This window comes from Danio rerio, chromosome 7 (genome assembly GCF_049306965.1).
Source record: "Danio rerio strain Tuebingen ecotype United States chromosome 7, GRCz12tu, whole genome shotgun sequence".
Classification (NCBI taxonomy): domain Eukaryota; kingdom Metazoa; phylum Chordata; class Actinopteri; order Cypriniformes; family Danionidae; genus Danio; species Danio rerio.
The window spans coordinates 26,180,704-26,203,849 of NC_133182.1; the positions used below are offsets into that span (position 1 = coordinate 26,180,704).

The following is a 23,146-nucleotide window of genomic DNA, read 5'->3' on the forward strand; positions in this document are numbered from 1 at the left end:
AAGAGTATGTACATAATTTATGTAAAAAGCAAATCTAGAAGGCGTCAAGTGGGACGAGTTATTCTTTTAACAATTTCCCAAAGATCTTTCAAAGATGTTGAATGCAGTAGAAAACACAACTTCTTTTTGTTTATTTTCATTTTTTTAAAGCCCCAAATCCAGCCCAATTCAATACACAGCTTTGAAAAAGCCCCAAAATGGTGAAATTCTGGACTTCCTTTGAAAAAAAACTTGTATGCTGATTTTTTTGGGAGCTTAAATCCAGCTCGGTTTTGTTTTTAAGACTGCAGCATGTGAATGAAATCAAACAGCGTCACTGCAGTCTACTGGTTAATGTCACCTTTTGTTGTGTTTTTCTTTCACTTTACCTTGTGCATAAGCATTTACCATTTTAAATTTGAACTAGTTTTCCTTTATGTTGTTAGAGTGTTTTACCATTGTAACGCCGTAACCGTAATGAGCTCTTATGCAGTAACTCCTTTGCAAGAATGAGAATATGGCAGATAACAAACGGCTTTCTTTGTAGACCTGTAACTAATATTTTGTTGATCAAATGAATTTGTAAAAGGACTTTGCAATGCAGTTTATCAGGATGAACAACATGTATCCAAGCAGCATAGTTTCGCTAAGTGATGTTTTGAATTGATGTATTAGTATAAGTGTTTTATTTTCCAAATTGTTAATCAAAGAGTAGAGATATTTGTGTGTGTCTACCTAACTGTATATTGTACTGCTATTTAGCAATAAACAAGCAAACGAACAAAAAGAAAAGAAAAAAAGAAGAAAAAAAGAGAGAAAAAAAATCACTAAACCAACCTTTAAGCAAACAAGGCATAGAATGAATGAGCCGCATATTCATTTTTGTAAATGATGCATTACAATGTGCATTAGCATAAGCTCAGCAAATGCTTTCAAAGTGACCTACAGTACAACACACAGCACACAAATCAGGTTACAGACAAATGCCAGGACAAGCAGCTGACAATACACAAAATACATGCCAATCTAGGCCTTAGTCAACGAGAAGAAACTCCTGACTATTGCAGGAGTATGTGCACTTCAATTGCTTTGACTGCTAGTGGGGATGCTTGGTAAGAGGCTGCTAATCAAATTTGTTGTTAAGCGTGTTTCATTTCTTTCCTTGAGGATCATGTTGAAGGGGTTTTACATCTTTGATGAGCTGTTATGTTAATGATGGACTCTTTAGTCAGCGCTCGCAAAATAAAACACAACCCAGTGCTGCATTGAGGCATTATTAAAGGGATAGTTCGGCTTAAAACGGAAATATTCTGTTATTTACTCACCCTTTACTTGTTCCAAACCTCTTTGAGTTTCTTTTTTCTGTTAAACACAAAAGAAGATATTTTGAAGAATGCTGGAAACCGCATTGACTCCCACAATATTAGTTTTTTTTCTACTATGGAACTTACAGGTTTTCAGATTTCCTCCAAATGTCCTCTTTTGTGTTTAAGAGAATACAGGAACTCATAAAGGTTTAGAACCTTGAGCAAACAATGAATAAATTTCCATATTTGGGTGAATTATCCCTTTTAAACATTACGAAAACTAGTGCTGTGTGCTTGGGGTTGCTGTTATTCATAAAAATGATTGCATCGTTATGTTATAGAGAACACATCTGTAATACTAAGGCACTGTCAACATGCACCATGATACATTTTGCAACAAACATGCAGCCACACAAAATATAGTTTAATAAATGATAATAGGGTTTCATAGACTGTAAAACTCATACTTAATATCCTATTTTTTAATTTGGTGTGTTACTTGCAATTTCAATTCAATTATTTGTAAATCTACTCACAATTCACAACTCACAAAGTTATTTTTCAGTGTATGATTATCATTAACAATTTTCATTCAGACATTGTGAGTAAATTTACTAATAGTTACAAAGAAATGACTAGAAAAGTTTCCTATAGCTTTCTTGCACATTTAACAAGCAGTTTTGGAGTGCAAGTTGATTGTACATCATTTTCTTTTGTATAAACTTAACTTTGAAACAAAGGAAATACAGCAATAAAAAATAATACAGTGCTCAGCATATATAAGTAGACCCCTAACAAATCTATCCTTTAAATTCATATTTTTAATAGGAAGCTTTACAATATTATATTTGTGCATATACATTAGATTAGTTAGTACTGAAGCCAAATTTGGAGCTTATCTAACAAAATTACTTACGATATCGGTCCAAAAACAAGTACACCAAAATTTATATGTTATGGAAAAATATTATACAAATTTTAAAAAGAGGAAAAAATCAAGAAGTGTAAAAAAAACAAAAAAAAAAAAACAGAAAAATTAAGTTACAATTTTGTAGGTTACATTTTTTTTTTCTAAATATGTTTGGTGACTAACATATTATTTTAATAAATAATCTGTTTAATAAATCTGTTTAGTTTAAATGCACCAAAATACATTGACTATATTCACTAAGAAATAGATCAAATTATTCATTTTCAAAATGGGATGAACTCAATTATGCTGAGCACTTTATGTTTATTTGCATTTATTTAGGTACTTTACTAGCAGAAATGGTTTTCTTACCAATTCAATCATATTCAAATTGCTAGTACATTTCACAAATAAATACAAAGAAACACTAGTAGAAGATTAAAATAGTATTTTCCTGTACTGTTCTTAAATATTCTTTAATTATTACAGGGCAGTATAAGTGTGTTGTTTAATATCCACATGAATATATGTTTTTCTGAATGACTGTTGTGTGACACTGAATGATGCTTTTTTTTAAATGAATAATGTGAATGCTTTAGTACCATGCTGCCTACACTTGGTTTTTACATTATATGAGTTTTGATGCCAGAAATTCAACACATTCAGGAAAAATGTTTGGGTTTCAACTTAAATATGGACACATTCAACAGCTGGGTTCATTTTTCAAAATGATTTTAAACTCATTTTTTTAAAGCAGCTGTTGATTTCTCCATATTTTACCCAAATTAAGGACAAAAAAAAACATGTATTTACATAATAAAAATGCTGGGTTGTATCACCTCAACATTAAAAATATGGACTCACCCAAACAGTTAAAAATTGAATTGAGAAAATTAACTCAACAGATTGTGCATATTTCAACCAACGATTAATACAACCCAGCATTTTTTAGAGTGTACAACTGGGAAACCTTTTTAAATACCCAAGTTTATAAACCAAACACAGTGTAGGAGATAACGGTTGCCGCTGCATGACCCTGTCCGGTCATTAAAATGTTTTGTATATCTACATGAGCAGAATTAGCTGTTGAAAAAAGTAAGGATTTTGGCTTACGTTCTTGTGACTTTACACCATATGTTCAAAGGCCTATAAGTATCCTACGTTCAGCTCTATTTAGGAATACCTTTAGTTTGCCAATATGACTTCATTAGGTTGGGGTTTTCTTGTACAGAAGCCCCTCAGTGGTCTCTTAAACTCGTGACTGTCCAGAAACAGTGGTAAGCTTTTCTATCAATAGCAATCCTCAACACCTTTCTCTTCCGTTTGCTGAGTGTTCTGCTTTAGCTATTGGTTCTGCATTTACTTTGTGTTTGTGAGCATCTAAAATAAATCAATAACACAATTTACTTAAAGGGGTGTTCATAAAACATGAAACTTTCAGAATCATGAATATAAAGGAGGTTTTATGCACGCTGTCATTAAGTGTCATTCACTCACTTGTCATTTTATATGCAAAGGTGTTATTGTTTGAGATGTCTTTGACAACTTTACATTACTAAGACAACAACTTGTCATAAATCTGTCATAAAAATGATTGCTATTAAGGTTATCCTAATTGTGGGGTGAATTTGTTTCTGATCTCTTTTTTCAGTGAAACAAAATTAATTTGTCATTAAAATTTCTCAGTAATAGTGTAAATACTCTCTCAAATAAATGCTATAGCAGTTAGCCCTGTCACAATAATCAATATAACGACCTATCGTGCAATACTTGAGGATGACCTCAATAGTTTTTGCCACTGCAATAATTATTTACAAATTCACAAATAACGTTAAAGCCATTTCACAATGACATTTACATTCTACCTCACCGGTGTCAAACTTTATAACTGAACATTTACCTAAAAGGACATTTATTAGTGTATATATAATAGGACATTTAGCTATTAATTTAATAAGTGTTTTAAATTGTTTATGGCTATTTGCATTATATAATCATTATAGTAAGTGGCATAAAAGTGATCTTGAATAATATCACTTATCGCAACAATTTCTTTGACACTATATCACATAGTCATTATATTTAATAACATTTCAATTAGTACTACTGTATTTGGGGTCAAGAAAAAGATTCATGGTGCTGTTAATTCATGAAAAAATCATCATTAATTAGTCACTAATTAATATTGGTCATGTTTATGACAGATTTATGACCAGTTCTGTAATTTCGGTAATGTCAAGTTGTTGTTACAAAGACAAACTGTGATGTATTTGATTAAGTCAAGTTGTCATAACAAAGACATCTCAAGCAATGTCACCTTTTGATTAAAAATTACTGAGTGAATGACATACATTAGATTTCCTTCATATTCATGACATTTGAACTTATGGACACACCCTTCAACTAAAGTTTTACTTTTACCATTATGTTTTATCAAATGTATTATATATCTGTCTAATACATGCTAAACATGCTAAACATTCCTCATTTATCTGAAATATAAATAAGATGCTAAAATTGTTATTAATATATTGATACTGTCATTCAGAGTACAATCTAAGAATTATTTCAAGCTAAATTTTGGGTAAATATGTACAAAACCAACCACTGGGTTTGACTTTTTGAATTTAAAATTCAAATTTAACTCAAAGTTTGGGTTTGTTCATATTTTACCCAAATTTGGGTTAAAATAACCAAGAATATTTTCAGAGATTATCTTATGACACTGTAGTGAATTTGCATAACACCAAATGACAAATCTACAAAAATTTGGTCACACTTTACAATAAGGTTTCATTAGTTAATGTTAATTCATGTTTGTATTAACATGAACTAATATTAAACAATACATGTTCAGCATTTATTAATCATAGTTCAACATTTATTATTGCATTAATAAAACACCCACTTTGAATTTTATCCCTCGATTGAATGGGCATTATCAGTTGTTATAAGCTGATAGATATGGGCCAGCAGGGGCCTTCTGTGCCTACTGGTAGGCTTAGAAGGCTGTTATCATCCATCCACATGGTTAATCAGCTATACTATTAAAGAAGACTCCAGATGCAGATGTGTTTTTTGCATTACTGTGACAGTTGGGTTTAGGATTGGGGTAGAGGTTAAAAAAATACAATTAATGGGAAATTTAATAAATAATATAAATAATTCCTGTAAATTTTCCGCCACAGCCTTATGTTATCTATAGCTGATTAAACATGTGGATGGATGAAAACAGCCTTCTGAGCCAACCAATATCTTTAAAATCCAAATCTACGCTTGTTAACATTAGTTAATGCAAAGTGAGTTAATGTGAACTAACAATGAACAACTTTATTACCATTAATGTTACCAGACATGAACAAATACTGTAATGAATATATTGTTTATTGTTTGTTCATGTTAGTAAATGCATTAACTAACATTAACTAATGTAACCTTATTGTTAAGGGTTACCAAGTATTTATACTGCACCTTCAACAAACAGTGAGCATTACCATTCAATTTAATCATGATTCACAAAAATAAACAATTTCAATTAAGTATTATTACTGTTTTCATTCCATGGGTTCAAAGAAAATGCAACAATAAAGGTGTTTTTCACAGACTGATGTGATTTGGTGACTGAAATGATCAAATATGATTTCAAGATGCCTTCTTGACACTGACAATGATTAACAAAATGCACATTTAAAACTAAAGTCCTCAGGTTTTTTAAACACTCAAGGAAAACAATAATCATATACTGAAATACATACATCCAGCAGTACCTATTTATATATAATGACAAATGGTGCCCGTGAGAAGCTTCTTTGCTGAAGTATGTTGACATGAGGAACAGCTGTTCATTGCACATCACATTGTTGCACTCTTCTATTCTACTGCCACACAACAGCAATACAGTGTGAAATGGAGGAGCATTTCTAAATAAACGAAGCTAGAAATACACAAATGCCTCAATTATTTGGTAAAATCTGTGTCAGCTTCATTTAAGCAGAAAATGGACGGTGGACAGCTGCCACCTGTTCTTGGATTACAATGACCATTTCAGAAATTCACTGCACTCTAATTCAGATAAGCAAATCACATGAGAGGTTAAATCAAATGAGAATGTCAATCAATTAATTCCTGGTATTTCTAGGCTTGCCCTGATTTACTGCTCTTGGCAACTAAACAATAATCAGTAACATTACACTGTAGCAATACCTGTTTAATATCTGTCTGTATTTCATGATTCATGGATATTTTTTTGCGTATTTATGATTATGAACTGCATTATGGGACCTTAATCTAATAAAAATAAGAGGAATTTATGTTTATATTTCACCTTAACTCTTAATTCTCAAAGCGCTTTACACAAAAAAAGATACAGATATAAAACAGTTTAGAGTAACAGTAAAATTAAATCATTCAAAATAAAACATTTTAAATAGATAAAACATTCAAATACCTAGAAACATAAAACAAATGAAGAATGCACAACGAATAGGCGAGTGTAAACTAGTGTGTATTCAAGGATTTAGCGTGTCTAATTTTTATTGGGTAGAGAATTCCACAGCCTCAGAGCCAGAATTTGTTCTAAGTTTGTTCTTGATGCTGAATGTCCAACTCTCCAGTTCAACAGATTAACTTAAGTATTTAAAACAATATATTTGCTATAGGAAATAATATATATTAAATTAAATAGAGTAAATTAAATGATAAAATACCAGAAAAAGAACTGGCAGCGTAATTCCAGGTTTTTGTGCCCTAATTTACAATACCAACACATACCATATATCACTTCAAACAAATAAAAATATAAATACAATCACTTTTCAAAATCAAAGGTTGCTGGAGAATACATCAAGGTCTTACAATGCAATTCAAATGCATAAATTAATGAAAAAAAAACATGAATCACAAAATATTTATTAATTTAGGGATCACTTTTAGAGTATGTAATTTTAAAGAATTGGCCGAATAATCTAAATTAAATTACAATGTAGTCAATTGTTATAAAAGTCTATGAAGTCCATGATCTTTTTTCTGTTGAACACAAAAGAAGTAATTTTGAAACTGGTAGCCATTGACTTCTATGGAAAAAAAAATAGCACTGAAGTCAATGGCTGCCATTCTCCAACATTCTTCAAAATATCTCATGTTCAACAAAAGACTGAGAATGAAACAGAATGTACTTTTTGGGAGGATCTATGACATGAAGACATATTCAACTAATTAATCACATAATTAATGCTGGGAAATATATGAAGAATAGATAAGAGAAAATATATTTGACTTTAATGTGGAAAAACTGAACGATTGTGATTACGACTATCTCTGTTTTTTTTTCTTTTTAAGTGATCATACCTAACATTTGCTCTGAATCAGTAAAGAGGTGTTCAAATCAAAATGAAATCCTCACATTTGACCTGCATGAAATCAAATGAGACGGGATTAAGCGGTTGTCAAATTGATTGTAATGTGAAACGCTACTGCGTGTACTAACAAAAAAGATAATGAAACAATCTTTTTTCAAAAAATACAAAAGTCTTTGGCGAGTTATATAATGCCAATGGCCTGGCCACGTCACAGTGGAATTTACCCAAAGCGTGAGGCTGTGGAGGGGGATGGGGAGCTGTAATGACATGCAGTGCAGGCGGGTCGAGATGGGATGGGGGTGGGTTCAGGGTTCGGGGGGTTTCAGACCAGTAGTGAATACTGAAAATAAAGCTGGGTTTAAATGAGAAGAGCTATAATGCGCACACAGGCCTGTTTTTTTTTTTTTTTTCTCAGTGTACACTGCTAAAAACAAACCAAAAAATGAAAATAGAAATGCAGGATGATGGATATGGTGTTATGGATTATGCAAGGCATCCCTTGGGAGGGAATGTAAACATACATCAATGCAAATAAAAAAAGAATCAAATAAATAAAACAACATGTTTATCCGCGTATATGTTTGCTAAATTAAATAAATTATATTTGACAAATTATATATACATAAAATTACTGCTATTAAATCACACTACATATGCATTAAATCATTTGTTTATATAAATAATAATATGTATTTCTTAAATATATATATGCACAAACATAAATTATACACACACATATATGACTTGCCAATGTTGTTTATGATTATTTTAAATACAAATATATGCACAAACACACACTCACACAGAGAGAGCAACATATATATTCAGAACAATGTCAGCTATTTTTAAACAGTATTTGATGAAAGCTATTAATATAAGAGCAGGAAAAGCAGACAGCGGGGGTCTTGCAGTCCAGTCCAAGACAGTGCATGAGTGCTATCAAATCTACATTATGCTGAGAGAGGTTATAAAGTCTGTCAATCCCCCCACGGTTTAAAGCAAAGCTAATGAATCTGCATCTGTGTCGAGGTGAAAACGGTCAGTTCTGCACTGCATCAATATATCCGCAATAGCTATTGTTATTTAGCATGTGATAAGAAGCCAGAGACGATCTGTATGTACACCTGTCCATCTGACAGATGGGATTGGGGGAGGGTGAAGAGAAAGACGGAAGAGAAAAAAATGGGTCAGAGGAAGAAGCAGAGGATACAGAAAAAGGACGCCGTGTATCTCTAATAAAAATAGAAGGGAAAATAATCAAGCAGACAGGATTTAAGGACAAAGCGCAGAGCCATGGGGGACATCGACTGTGTCTATCATTGATGTTATTTTAGGATTAAGCAGCATAAGAATTTGCAGGACAACAAAATCTTGATGAGATGAATCACAATCATTTTTGTGAATCTACATGAGAGCGCTGTCAGAGAACTGGAGAAGTCTGCTTCCTCTAATCAGATCATTCTGAAGTTAAAGCATTGCATTTCTATGCACCTATTACATATTAGTTCTCATATTACCTTTTTTTAGTCTGGTGTATGTCGGTATGAAATCTTCTTGTGATTAAATGCTGTAGCTTTTGTCACGATATACGATATTATCACATTAATAAGCTAAGATGTAAACACGTATTGCTTTAACAGAAATAATAACCAAAAAACAAACAAACAGTGAATTTGTTATGTTTTATATACATTAATTCATTTTTTTCTTTGGCTTATTCCCTTTATTAATCAGGGGTCGCCACATCGGAATGAACCACCAACTTATCCAGCAATGAACCACCAGCTTATCCAGCATATTTTTAACACAGCGGATGCCCTTCCAGCCGCAACACATTACTAGGAAACACAGATACACTCTCACACTCACACAGACTCATACACTAAAGCCAATTTATCTTACCCAATTCACCTATAGCGCATGTCTTTGGACTGTGGGGGAAACCGGAGCACCCAGAGGATACCCACGTAAACATGAGAAGAACATGCAAACTATACAAAGAAATGCCAACTGACCCAGCTGGGGCTCAAACCAGTGACCTTCTAGCTGTGAGATAACAGTGCTAACCACTGAGCCACCGAGCCACCCGTTTTTTATGTTCAGAGTAAACAAATGTTTCAATCTAGTTAAATTGCAAAAGAATATATAGGTAACACTTTATAATTAAGTCTCATTAGTAAACACTTGTTAATATATTAAAATCAACAATGAGAAATAACCACATTTATTACAGATACTATGTTAATATTAGTTTTAAAATACTGAACTTTATTAGTTATTAACTCTATTTTTAAAAAATGATTACAACTTTTGATTATACTATTTTATTAGGCATTGAGAAATTCATTAAACATGTACTGTACACAGACATTGCCTATTTGCAATAAAATTGCAGGGTAACTATGTCTGTATATACAGTAATAACTAATATTTGATTGTAACTTTAACTTAATTTGATAGTAATGCAATAATGTGCAGCTTTTGTAAAGCTACTTTGAAACAATAAGTATTGTAAAAAGCACTACACAAATAAACTTTAGTTTAATGGAATTGAAATTAACATCATTAACATTACCTATTAATAAATGTAGTTGTTCAGTTTTCATCATGAGTTTAATTAAATACATATATAGTCTGATGTATGTAAAGAAAACATTGAAAAATGTGCACATAAAGTTGAAATCAGAATTATTAGCGCCCCTGAATTATTAGCCCCCCCTCTTTATTTTTCCCCCAATTTCTGTTTAACGAAGAGATTTTTTTCAATACATTTCTAAACATAATAGTTTGTTCTGTAGACTATTGAAAACAAAAATAGCTTAAAGGGGGCTAATAATATTGACCTTTAAAACTGCTTTTATTCTAGCCAAAATAAAACAAATAAGACTTTCTCCAGTAGAAAAAATATTATCAGACATACTGTGAAAATGTCTTTGCTCTGTTAAACATTCATTCATTCATTTTCTTGTCGGCTTAGTCCCTTTATTAATCCGGGGACACCACAGCGGAATGAACCGCCAACTTATCCAGCAAGTTTTTTACGCAGCAGATGCCCTTCCAGCCGCAACCCATCTCTGGGAAACATCCACACACACATTCACACACACACTCATATACTACGGACAATTTAGCCTACCCAATTCACCTGTACCGCATGTCTTTGGACTGTAGGGGAAACCGGAGCACCCGGAGGAAACCCACACGAAGGCAGGGAGAACATGCAAACTCCACACAGAAATGCCAACTGAGCCGAGATTCGAACCAGCGACCTTCTTGCTGTGAGGCGACAGCACTACCTACTGCGCCACTGCCTCAACGCTGTTATCATTTGGGAGATATTTGAAAAATAAAAATAAAATCAAAGTAGGACTAATATTTCTGCCTTCAAATGTATTCTTTTCTCGCACTTAATTTTCTGTCTGTAAATTTTAATTACAAAACATGTTTTTAAAAGTTGTTTTCTGAAATAAAAGAAGCAAGAGATTTTACTCTGACCTAACCAAATCTGACCACTTTCATATTTGTGTGCATATGCCAAATAGTACTGCATTTGCATATTTAAATATAATATTTTGCAAAGCATATACATATTTTGCACTTCTTAGGTAATGAAATTAATCAAGTGGAAAAACTGATGGTAATAACTGTTAGTAGCATTATATCCACCTGCAGTGTTTTGGAGTGAAATTTAAACCACACTAACCTGAACTAAACAGAAATGGAAATCTGAAAGCTGGACTGACACAGTCTCAGTTTAGAACTTCAATATTGAGCTGCATTTACACATTGTAAAAGTGCTATAGACATAAACATGAATTGAATTTAATCTAAAGCCTGGCTGGAAATAAACTGAGAAATAAGGCAGATCTTCCTGTGGTATACAGACAATCATGCTACAAAGATTTTTTTTCAAAAGCTCTGAATAGTCTTTAAGGGGAGCAGATGTCAATGGCTCATAAATAACTCAAATGGATTTGTTGGGGGTCAGAGCAGGGCAGATGTGTGTGAGTGTGTGTGTGCAAATGTGTAAGTGTGTCTATGTGTAAGGAAGCAGGAGAGAGACAGAGCACATGGTGTGGACTGAGTGTCAATAAGGACCAAGGCCATTTAAGGAGAGTGAAAGAGGACAGCCTGACCTACACACACACACACACACACACACACACACACACATGCGCACAATTGATCTGCTAAAAAAAACGCTTTTCTTTCAAGAAATTTGGCTTGGTCTTAGGTGCTCCATTTGCTCATGAAAAACATTTAGATCAAAATGTTCCTCAAGATATAAATGACTTTTTTAAGAACTGTTGACCGAAAGGTTCTTTAGGGAGCCAAAAATGGTTCCTCTAAGGCATCACCACATCATGTAACCATGATATTTAAGAGTGAATACTGTTATTAGCTGATACATGCTTATTTTTATTGTTAGCATTATTGGACTTAAAAGAAAATTAGTTTAGATTATTTTCATAAGAAGTGTTTAAGCTAGAGAGGACTAGCAGCAGTGTGGAGTTTCTAACTGTGAAAAAAGAGGACATCAGAGCTGCAGCTTGTAAAGGAATAAAAGAAAGCAAAACACAAGTTTTTCATTAAAGGTTTTAAGATAAAATCTGCTGTCTACTTTATTTGTTTACCTTTTGTAAGGAAAATAAGAAAATTTGTATCTCAATTTGCAGTTAAGCCTGAAATTACGCACACTGTAAAAAAATCCTGGTTTCCTTTTTAAGCTGAATCAACTTAACCCTATGAGTCCATTGAACTTTGAGTTATGTTCAACTGACTTAAAACAGCTTGTGTAACCTACAAACTTAAGTTAGAACATGATTACTTTAGTTTAATAAGTTACACGACCTAAAAACATATGCTGTCAGGACTAATTGATCTTATAATTTTTTTTTTACAGTGCAGGGGTATGAATAATTTTGAGCATGACTGTATAACAGTTGTTGACTTGAAAGAGTTATCTATGGTGGCTGAGAGTGCTCAAATGGGCTGCAAGTTAAGAAAACGTGCAAGTAGAAAAACACTAAAATTTGAGAAATCTTCATCAGTTTGATAACGTACTCGCACTGCAAATTCTCAGAACGCATGCAAATACAGAAATGTACTGCAAGGCCACAAAGGAAATGTGTTAGTGTTGGGACCCCCAAAAAAAATTAGTGACTTACACGGCTGCTTGCTGTTTAGAGTCAGTGGTGTTGTTGGAGCTCTGAGAGGTTTTATTTTAACATCCTGGTCATACAGTTTCTTGTATTTTTTTTATATTTTTATACTAAAAATTTTATGGATCTCACAATTAATGTTAAATGAAATGTTGTTTTAATGCCAAGAGTAACTGACCTTTCAGATCTCCAACAGCATCGTTGACTCTAAACAGGAATTGCATTTGGTTTTCGTTGAGTTCATCTGTTTGGAGTTGTTGTGTTAAAGTGAAGACAGAAGAGACTATAGGATTTTTTCTTTCTTTCTTGTTGAATATCAGTGATATCACACAGACACAGGTGGAAAAATACATGACTGATTTACGACTTCTAAGTATTAATAATTATTCCTTTGGCGTAAGTTTCTTTTTTATGAGGTTTCCTCACAACAGTGCAACATCATCTTCTGGCAACTTTCAGTTTACTATCATGTAAGATATATTCAGAATAAATCTGGACAGGTATTGCACCATAACCACAAATCTCACAAATGTTTGCTTACAGGCCGTGGCATTTACATGATTACTCTCACCTTTTCATCATCTGGCAGGCTTATCACCCTCTTCTGAGATGATGTGTCCGAGTTATCTAATTTCTGGTGTTCTTATCTGCCGCTTGCTCTTGTTTAGTTTTAGATTCCTTTCTCTTGCTCTTTCCAGGAGCTTGAGGTGATCATGTTCTTCTGCTGTTTCTCCTCATACTAAGATGTCATCTATGATATTAAGCACACTTTCCAGATCTTCAAACACATGCCTGACTTCACACTGGAAGATTTCAATGCCTGAAAAAAGACACATTAAAAGGTAAACAAAGAAATATATGCCTTCCTCTTGTTGTGTGAATGTGCTGTTTCTTAAAGGGATAGTTCACCTAAAACTAAAAATTATGCCATCAATTTCTCCTCCTGCTCTTGTTCTAAAGCTGTTTGAGTTTCTTTCTTCTGTTGAACACTACCATTGAGCTCCGTAGTATCTTAGCTCCTACTATTGATGCCAATGGCTACCAGTTTCCATATTCCTCAAAATATCGTTGAAACTGCATGAGGCTGAGTAAATGGTGGGTAAATTTTAATTTCACATGATTTTACACTGGATGACTTCCATGCCTGAAAAAAGACACACCAAATTTTAAATTGACAAATTTACCAAATGGTAAACTGTAAATAGTGGGTAAATTTTAATTACGGGGTGTACAATCCCTTATAAACTTGGTTTATTTGCCTAAACTCTTATTGAGCACCCACATATGAGAACATTTGCATGATGGATACCAAATCCTCCCCTTGTTCATGTCAATGTATTCCTTTATAAAGACCTTTTGGATGCTGATACGCTCCACTGCGGTTACCATGCTGTACAGCCATTCTGTTTTGCTAATACACCCATACTTTTCATCTAGACCAGTGCTTCTCAAACTTTTTTCATCAAGTACCACCTCAGAAAAAAAAAAGATCTCTCTAAGTACCACCAAAATGAGCAGTATTGAAATACAATAGTGTAGTAGGCCCAGTAAAGCTGCTACACCTCTGCACAGTTAAAAGAACGTGGCAGATTACCTCAGAAATATAGGCAATATGTCATTTTATATAGATCATTTTTGATAAATGTCAAAATGTGTATAGCATGTACATGACATATTTCATTCCTCCGGGTACCACTAGAAGGAAGCCTGCGTACCACTAGTGGTACACGTACCACAGTTTGAGAACCACTGATCTAGACCAACTATTTCCTCCTTGAGTTAAAGGAACCTGTTGGATGAACAGTCGCTGTGACACTTTGTGGTTTATTTTGATGTAAACGACCAAGGCCAGAAAAGTGGGGTCATCTTGGGGTCTCATTTTTATTTATGTAGTAATTTGTGTATTTTCGTTCTTCTAACCATGCTTTTTCAGGTCGTGCAATATTGCTGGTACCACTTCAAACTGAATATTGAGCTTTGTTTTCTTTATTAGGTGAAGGTAAGTTGAATTATTCCACAGGCGACATCTTGTGGCCAGAATATGTAACTTATTTTGTTGTTTGTTTTCTTGAAGTCTCATATAAAGTCTCAACACGACGCTACCCCGTCCTTAAATTAAACGTAATTAATGCTATTTGCTTTTAGGTTTCCTGCTAAATCGTCTTTTTGATTATGTGTTTCAATACTGTTCGCATTTACCATTGTGTTGTTTGCACACAAATGGTTCGTCTTCCTCTATTGCTTGTTTTTTTGTTAGTGTCTAGCGTTCCAAGCTTTTTAAAATGGGTTTCTTTTGATGGTTTGCAAGTTTGTCCATTAGCTGGGCAGGTTTTGTGTTCATGTTGGTAACCATGAGCAGTCCTAATTTGCCTTGTGCAGAATTTCCATTGTATGACATTTACTTTTCTGTTTACCTTTGCAGTTCACTTCCTCCGTTCTTTGTGTTTTGGCTTATCTTGTTCACGTCGATTTCCACAGCTAACATTTTCATCTGATTTGACCCTGCAGGTGGAATTTAACAGCGGCATTTAAGCAAAAAAAAACATGATGTGCAAATAATTTTACCAGTTAAAGAATAACATGTCTGTCTGTCTGTGATATAATTTAATGTGGTTTTGTCTTTGAATAGGAATGAACAGGAATAATCAACTTGCAATTTCTATAGGCTTTCATAGCTACTTATTTAAAAAAAATCTGTGGTCCACATCAACTGTCAACAGTTTTATGTCCTGCTCTACAATATAAATTACACACAGCCTTACTACAACCATACATTTTTAAAGCAACTATAATTACGTGACAAAATGCTTTTTTATTTTAGGATAAATTGTAACATGATTGTACGACAACGTTATGAACAAAAAAAAAAAAAAAATAATTTCCATATCCAATCATTTCAATAAATCTGCTACAATAAAATTCGTTACACAAACTAACTCAAAAATGTTATTACATGATGAAGTCAGTCATCATGGAAACACTGCTTTAACCTTGGTTAAAGAAAAGTTTACAGTTATTTAGTATAAGGGTTAGCACAGATATTTACCCAGCGTTATAAAAGCAGAGGTAGCACTACGTTTGTGCTTCTCCCACACCATTGTGCCAACATGTGAAGTATTAGAACGCTACAGACAGATAAGTTGGCATGTTTTTTTATATTCACTTATAATAGTTATAATCCAAAACAAAACAAAGTCCATTAAAGTCCATAAAGTCCAAAAAACAAAGTCCATTGCCTGAAAGTCCAGAGTCTATCCACGTCTCCATATCCAATCATTGATATATTTGCTATTTACTTTTTTCACATAATTCGTTGCAACAAACTATCTCAAAAATGTTATTAAATGATGCAGTCACTTAGTCATCATGGATCTAAACACTACTTTAACCTTGGGTAAAGGAAAGTTTACAGTTATTTTCATTTCAGGGTTAAGAAAGATATTTACCCGGGGTTATAAAAAAAGAGTTAGCACTGTGTTTATGCTAAGTTGTTAATCCCACACCAGTGTCCCAAACATGTAAAGTATACGAATGCTACAGACAGATTTTATATTCACTTATAATAGTACAAAACAAAACAAAGTGCTCTGAAATCCATAAAGTCCAAAAAAGAAAGTCCATTGCCTGAAAGTCCATCGAGTCTACCAAATAAAGCGGATTTGCGCTCATATGTGCGCCCATAGGTGTTCTGGTCTAAAAAGGAAGGCGTTCTGAGGCGCATTGCTATTTTGACAAACTATAATAGATTTTTCCATAGACCAGAACAAAGCCGGTCTATTGTCCAGCGTTTGTTCCAGCGGTCTATTGTTGAGCGTTAGTTGTGCGCCTCGCTTACACACTGCTTAATACAAACAAGATGAAAAGCAACACGCAAATATCTTTACAGATGAAAAAGAATAAAATATTAAGGATATATATAGGACATAATAAGGATATATGGGATATAAATATAAAGGATTTAAATATTACAAAACATATTATATTCTAGCCAACATAAATTTACAAACCATACTTTCATGCCTTCTTCATCTCGAGAGGCTTTTTCAGTTCATTCATAACAATTTGCTTTTGTATAATGTTATTATTATTATTAGCAGTATTATTTATTATATCCATATTTATATTTGTTTATTAAAAACAAGCTTAGATTTGTCCACCTGTCAGGTTTAAGACCATATGGGGCACAGCATGTGTATTAGGATATAACTCAGTATTTTGACCACACTTCGTTATTATTGTTTATTTATTCGTTGGCTGGAAATTAGAACTGAATTTAGAAATAGTTTTGAAACATTATTCGCACTTAACAAACGAAATTAATTATTTATAGACTAATTGATGTCTGTGCGTACAAGGTTTCCCTATCCACAAGAGCGAAAGTGAAAGTAGATAATGAGAGGCCTTATCTCTCATTCTGGCGCTGCAGATGCTCTGTTTAACAGTTTTCTTGCTTGTGAAATGCTGTTTTTCCACTTACAAAGCCGTCAGGTAAATAGCAAATGCACTATGGCACGACGCAACTTTGGTTTTTATACCTTTTAAGAACTTTTAACATTAGTCCTTATATTAGCAAAAGTGGATTCTGACACGCCCTGAATGCATTTGCGCCCTGCGCTTTACACTTTGCGCGTGGATCGTCAAAATAGAGCCTTTCATGTAAACCCATTAAAATAGGTACAGTAAACATAAAGGAAACCCTTTTAAACCTGTTTTTTCACCAATTAACTTTTTCAAATAATAGTACTGATGAACATTTTGATGACATCTATGCAAATACTAAAGGATATTAAGATTCGAAAAGAACATCTGTGATTGGTGTGAATATAGCGGGGCGTACAATCGTACAGATGGATTCGAGTAGGAGTATAAAAGAACAAACTCAACTTAAGGTTAATGTGTGAATGTCTGATCGTCTCAGTTGTCACTTGTAGCAAAAATCGTGGCTACATGATATATTAAGTAGAGTTCATTTAAGGCAAAATTTCAATGTGAATAAGAGATGCCCTTAATAAAAGGTGACTCATTTGATATGACCATTTATGGTAGATGTTTCCATTTTTCTAAGCTATCCCTTGCAGTTTCCATTAAAATAATTCCATTTCCTTGAGACACCTCGAGTTACTACCTCTAATGTTTTAAGTGTTGTTTAAGCACATGATGTTTGAATTCATGTAGAAGAGAATAACTGGACTTTTGCACATATAAAAAAAAAAAAAAAAAATATATATATATATATATATATATATATATAATATTACTAACTGCTAAACTGTCTTGTAATAACTTTCTTTTGAGTGTTTTTTCTGGGTAAAAAAAAACACTCAGTGGAAACTCCCACATGTTCAAGTGCAGTAAGCATCATTTCCTTATACAACATCAAAGATGAGCTGAGCTGGCAGTCGAAGTTAAACTAAAGAAAGCATGAGGGAAGAAAGCAGATGGTTAGAATGACAGCCTGATGGTTAGAGGTTCAAAGAGGTAAAAAGAGAAGACAAACAAAGCAGAAAACAGACGGAAGACAAAGCCAGAGTTGGTGAAGCTCGACAACCATGAGCCGCAACTTTCTCTGTGCTTTTCTCACCCTCGCCTTCTTGGAATCAGGTAACTTCATTTTGTGTCAAATTGTTTAAGAAAATGTAATATTTGTACATTTTAAATGTACCTAAATCACCATAAAGGTTTTAGATGTAGTTTGAGCAGAGGATGCTGAAGTTGCTATGTCACCGGAAAAAGCTATAAATTGAAAATGGTAAATGAAGACATCATGCATTAAAATGTTTTAAACGAAAGCATATCCCTTCCGCATGCACCACTGAAATTATGATTACCGACACTTTCACTGACAATATTTTATATAGAAATTAATACATTTTTTATTATGGGATTCAATTTAAGGATTCTCTTAGCCAATTTATTTTGATCTGAACACGGATTTTGCATGGATTTTTGTTTTAATAAAAAAATAAGTACAAAAACAAGATGATTCAATGAATTTACTAAGATAAGTGTTTTATATGGACTAAATTTAACCAAACAAATTAAGTTGAACATTATGTATAAATTGTTTGCAACCGCACTGTAAAAATCGATTGTCTGAAAAAATGAGTAAATTAATTACCTTCAAATTATTAAGTAAACAAACTATGTGCATAATTACAAAAATGAGGTAACAGTTCTAAGTTACAACATAAATATGCACATTTTTAAAGTAAAATCAACTTGTCGTTTTTTAAGGGCATGGGTTTACTTACTTTTTTAAGTAATCGCTTTTTGAAGTACAGTTACCTTAAAAAATGTAAATCCACAGAATCTTTTTTTTTGTGTAATCACAGCTTGTAGAGGTTTCACAATGCGTCACCAGCTCTCCCAAATAAATGTTTTGTATATAAAGTCCGTCAAATATGCAATTAAACAAAAATGAAAAGTTAAACAAAGTAAAGAAACGGAAATAGCATTTTTTGTAACACACACATATTTAAAATCTTTGCTTAACTGACGCTATGTATAATTTAACACTTAACCATTTAAAATCTAAATTATTTTTTTACTTCAATTAATATTTACAGTGTATTAAATAACAATAAAGTAACGTTTTCCACAATTCAAACACCTTGAATGTAAACATAGTCTTGTCTGAAACTTTCTTCTACATTTATCAATATTTTTAGCATTCTGTCTCAGTGATCCTTGAAATCACTAAATTTTTTAAAATTGTGTGTATGTTTTTTTTTTACCAGGCAAATCAAACAGTGATGTGTCTATCAGTCACCGCTTTACCGGAGATAGCCAGAACATTACTTGCGTCCTCTTGGGGGACGAAAACATGACACAGATCAACTGGGAAATACTTCATGGCCCAAACCACACTAAACTGGGCACGTATCATCCTCATTTCGGCATACATATTATGCATAATTATAAGACTAAAGTGGAGATCAAGGGCAGACAATCTCCACGTCCGTCATCATCATCCCTTCTCATTAAAATAGCATCAAACGAGAGCGTGCAAATCTGTTGCGCGTTCATAACATTTCCCTCAGGTAAACTGGAGCAGTGTGTGGATATCAGTAAGAAAGATGCCAGTATCGACACATCTAAAAAAGGTAATGCTTCTACATTGCCATTCCAATGGGATGCGTGATTCTATTTTATAATAACATGCTGTTTTTTGCATAGAGTATACTTACATGCAATCAGAACGAAAGCTGGGATTATTTGGACTTTTGGGCGCAATGATTACCGGAACTATTCTTTGCCTTTTCATCCTGATCCTCCTGATCTACTTATGGAGAAAATGCAATTGTAGAAGGTAAAGTTATCACAATTGTTTATATGAAAAAATGAAGACTGGTATTTCACATTTCAGGCTAAAATAAAGCAACAAGTTTTATATTCAATGTGTCTTCTTCAATGCAATCTAAAAGAAATATTAATGACCTTGCAGGATAAAGTCTTTTGAAATACGAACATACATGACAGACTCGCCAGCTGAGGTAAGAAATTTAAACAGCTATAATGAAGTAATTGAAATAAATAATACATTTGAAATAATCTAGTGAATAATTGATGAGAGTTAAAGTTTCTGTCATTGAGAAGATGAGAGGGGTTAATAATTGATTGTTCTACTAAATAGTAATTCTAAACATGTCAATATTTGAAGGCTCATTCAGTCCCATTTTTAATTCCTGAATGATCAATTCAGTTCAGTTCATCTTTATTTCTATAGCGCTTTTGCAATGAGGATTGTGCCAAATCAGCTTAACATAGAAGTTCTAGATTGAATTTGTGTCAGTCCAGTTTTCAGAGTTCAGTTTAGTTCAGTTCAGTGTGGTTTAATAGTCACTGTTCTTAAATGTTAACCTAATAAAGCCTTTAAATTGCACTTTGAGCTGAATACTTGTATCTTGCAACATATGTAGTAAAATAGTACATCCTCTCATTGTGGCAAAGACAAAATAAATATGTTATTAGAAGTTAGTTATTAAAACTATTATATTTACATATGTTGAAACAATTCTCAGAGGGCTAATACATTTATATGCAGTTACAGACGTGTGAAAAGTGCAATTCAAGTGCAGTGAATTGTTTTATTTACAGTGCAGTTTCCTATCAGTTTTAAATGCACTTTATCATAGTAAGTGATTTCATTAAAGCTGTCAGTTTCCTGTTATTTTGTAAAGTACATGATGTGTGGTTGTGGTTAAAGCTAAAATGCTGCTCAACATGGCCGATTCTCACAGCCCATGTTTGCCACAACTTTTGTGATTATTGTTTCAGTTTAATTCATATTGAGAATTATTGGTTAAAATGTAAAATATTTGAATACTTCTAGGTATTTTGGATTGAAATAATGAAGCCATCATGCAAATGCAAATATATTACTGTATATATACAGTACCGGTCAAAAGTTTGGGGTTCTTTTAAAGAAAACGATTCTGTTCATCAAGGTGGCATTTATTAAAAGTAAAAGTGAAATTGTTAAATATTTATTAAAACTTTAAATAACTGCTTTCTTATTGTATGTAGTTTCATATAAAAGTATTCCGCCAGTCTTTATTGCTTTTATTACTATTATCATTTATAATAATAAAATTAATAAAAATTAAAAATTGGGGGTATTTCTGAAGGATCATGTAAAAGTGTTAAACTGAAAATTTATCTTTAAATTGACTGGAATAAATGATTAAATTAAATGATAAACTACTTTTGAACAGTTATTTCATAGTGCAATTGTTGATGAAATAAATGCAGCCTTGGTGAGCAGGAGAAGCTTATTTTAAAACATTTACATCCTACCCAAACATTTGACCGGTAGTGCATGTATTATTCATATGTAGTATAACATTTTAGTATATTTTATTAACAGTATAACTAAACAATCTTAAAATGTCTTCACTTTAGGGCGAACAATCTGTTGATGCAGCGACTGCTCAAAGTTCTCCAACTGGTTTTGACCCCTCAAAACTTTATGCCAAGATCAGAAAAGACCTTTTCTATGGCCGCTTGTGGAAGTCTTATCAAGGCCAGCCTAAACCATAGACTCAAGGTGCCGTGACTGATCACGGACCTATTTTTTCATCAAGGACTCTAAGTATGATAGCACAAAGAGGATTGCAATGTATTATTCAATTCAATTCAGCATTTTGTTCACAATAATTAATGTTTCAAACCAACTTCACAAAAGGTGCATATTACTGCATTTCAATCAAATTGGGAAAAATTAAGTGCATTGGTTACCATAACTTTATTAGTTACTAATAACTTATCAACTAGTAACTAATAGCTTTATACTAGTAACTAACAGCTTTAAATAGTATAATAAATGCATTATACTGTATATAAACATATAACCTGCAGTTATAAAACATATACTGTAGATGATGTTCATGTGTACATGTACAGAAGTGTAGTTGTGTATTATATTAAGGCAATGATTAAATGTATGGATATTTTAACTTTTAAGATTAATAAATATAAATCGAACACAAAATAAATTTATAATAAACTTATATAACCCATATTTAGAGTCAGTAATTTTGTAATATGTCAAGTCTTTTAAGTCTGAGTAAGATTTAACAAGTCTGTTTCTATGTAAAAATATAAACACATCAAAATAAGGGTAATAATAAAATCTGTTCTAATCTTTTATAATAATAAATCCTTACATTTATATAGCGATTTTCTAGACAGTTAAAGCGGTTTACACGTTGGGGGTTATCTTTTCTTCCACCACCAATGTGCAGCATCCATCTGGATGATGCAACAGCAGCCTTATTGTGCCAGTCCACACACCAGCTGATTGGTGGAGAGGAGATGAAGCCAATTATGATATGGGGATGGTTAGGAGGCCATGATAGACAGAGGCCAGTAGGCAAATTTGGCCAGGATGCCAGGGTTTAACCCCCATTTTTTTTTTTTTTTTTTTTTTTTTAGAAGGACATCCTGGTATTTTTAAGACTACAGAGAGTCAGGACCTCAGTTTAACGTCCCATCCAAAAGATGAATATATATATAATATTATAATATATATATATATATATATATATATATATATATATATATATATATATATATATATATATATATATATATATATATATATATATATGGCCAGTGAACTTCACTTATTGGGGCAGTAAATGTTAAAAATGTTACACACTTCCGTTATCTAGCTCTTAATGACCTTATACTTCCTGCTTGCGGTTACAATTTTTTTTAAACAACCAAAACACATTTGTACTATTGATAATATTGGTTCATTGAACTTATGGTTAAAAAAATAATATTGGTTTATTGGACAAAATTGTAATTTCGCCTTCTGTGCGCTTGGTGGAGCTACAATCTTGTTTTTTTTTTTTTTTTTTTTTAAAGGAAACACCGAGGAAATGGCTTCAGTTTGGAAAAAAAACAGTTTTTAGGACTCAAATGATA

At 32.8% G+C, this 23,146-nt stretch overlaps 1 protein-coding gene and 1 long non-coding RNA gene across 2 annotated transcripts in view; one reads left to right on the forward strand and one right to left on the reverse strand.

Moving 5' to 3' along the window:
- LOC141375366 (uncharacterized) overlaps window positions 1–23,146 on the reverse strand; it is a 45,845-nt gene that overhangs the window by 9,939 nt on the left and 12,760 nt on the right. Inside the window, exons 4-5 of the long non-coding RNA XR_012383302.1 lie at window positions 15,130–15,217; window positions 13,287–13,535 (exon numbers count right to left, since the gene is read on the reverse strand). This is a non-coding gene — a long non-coding RNA (uncharacterized lncRNA). The remainder of the gene's footprint in view (window positions 1–13,286; window positions 13,536–15,129; window positions 15,218–23,146) is intronic.
- On the forward strand, window positions 18,095–22,233 carry si:ch211-196f2.6. The gene is given in 5 exon segments (NM_001386734.1): window positions 18,095–18,316; window positions 19,453–19,818; window positions 19,892–20,024; window positions 20,160–20,208; window positions 21,617–22,233. Coding segments are annotated over 5 exon segments (738 nt in total). The 5' UTR covers window positions 18,095–18,264; the 3' UTR covers window positions 21,755–22,233.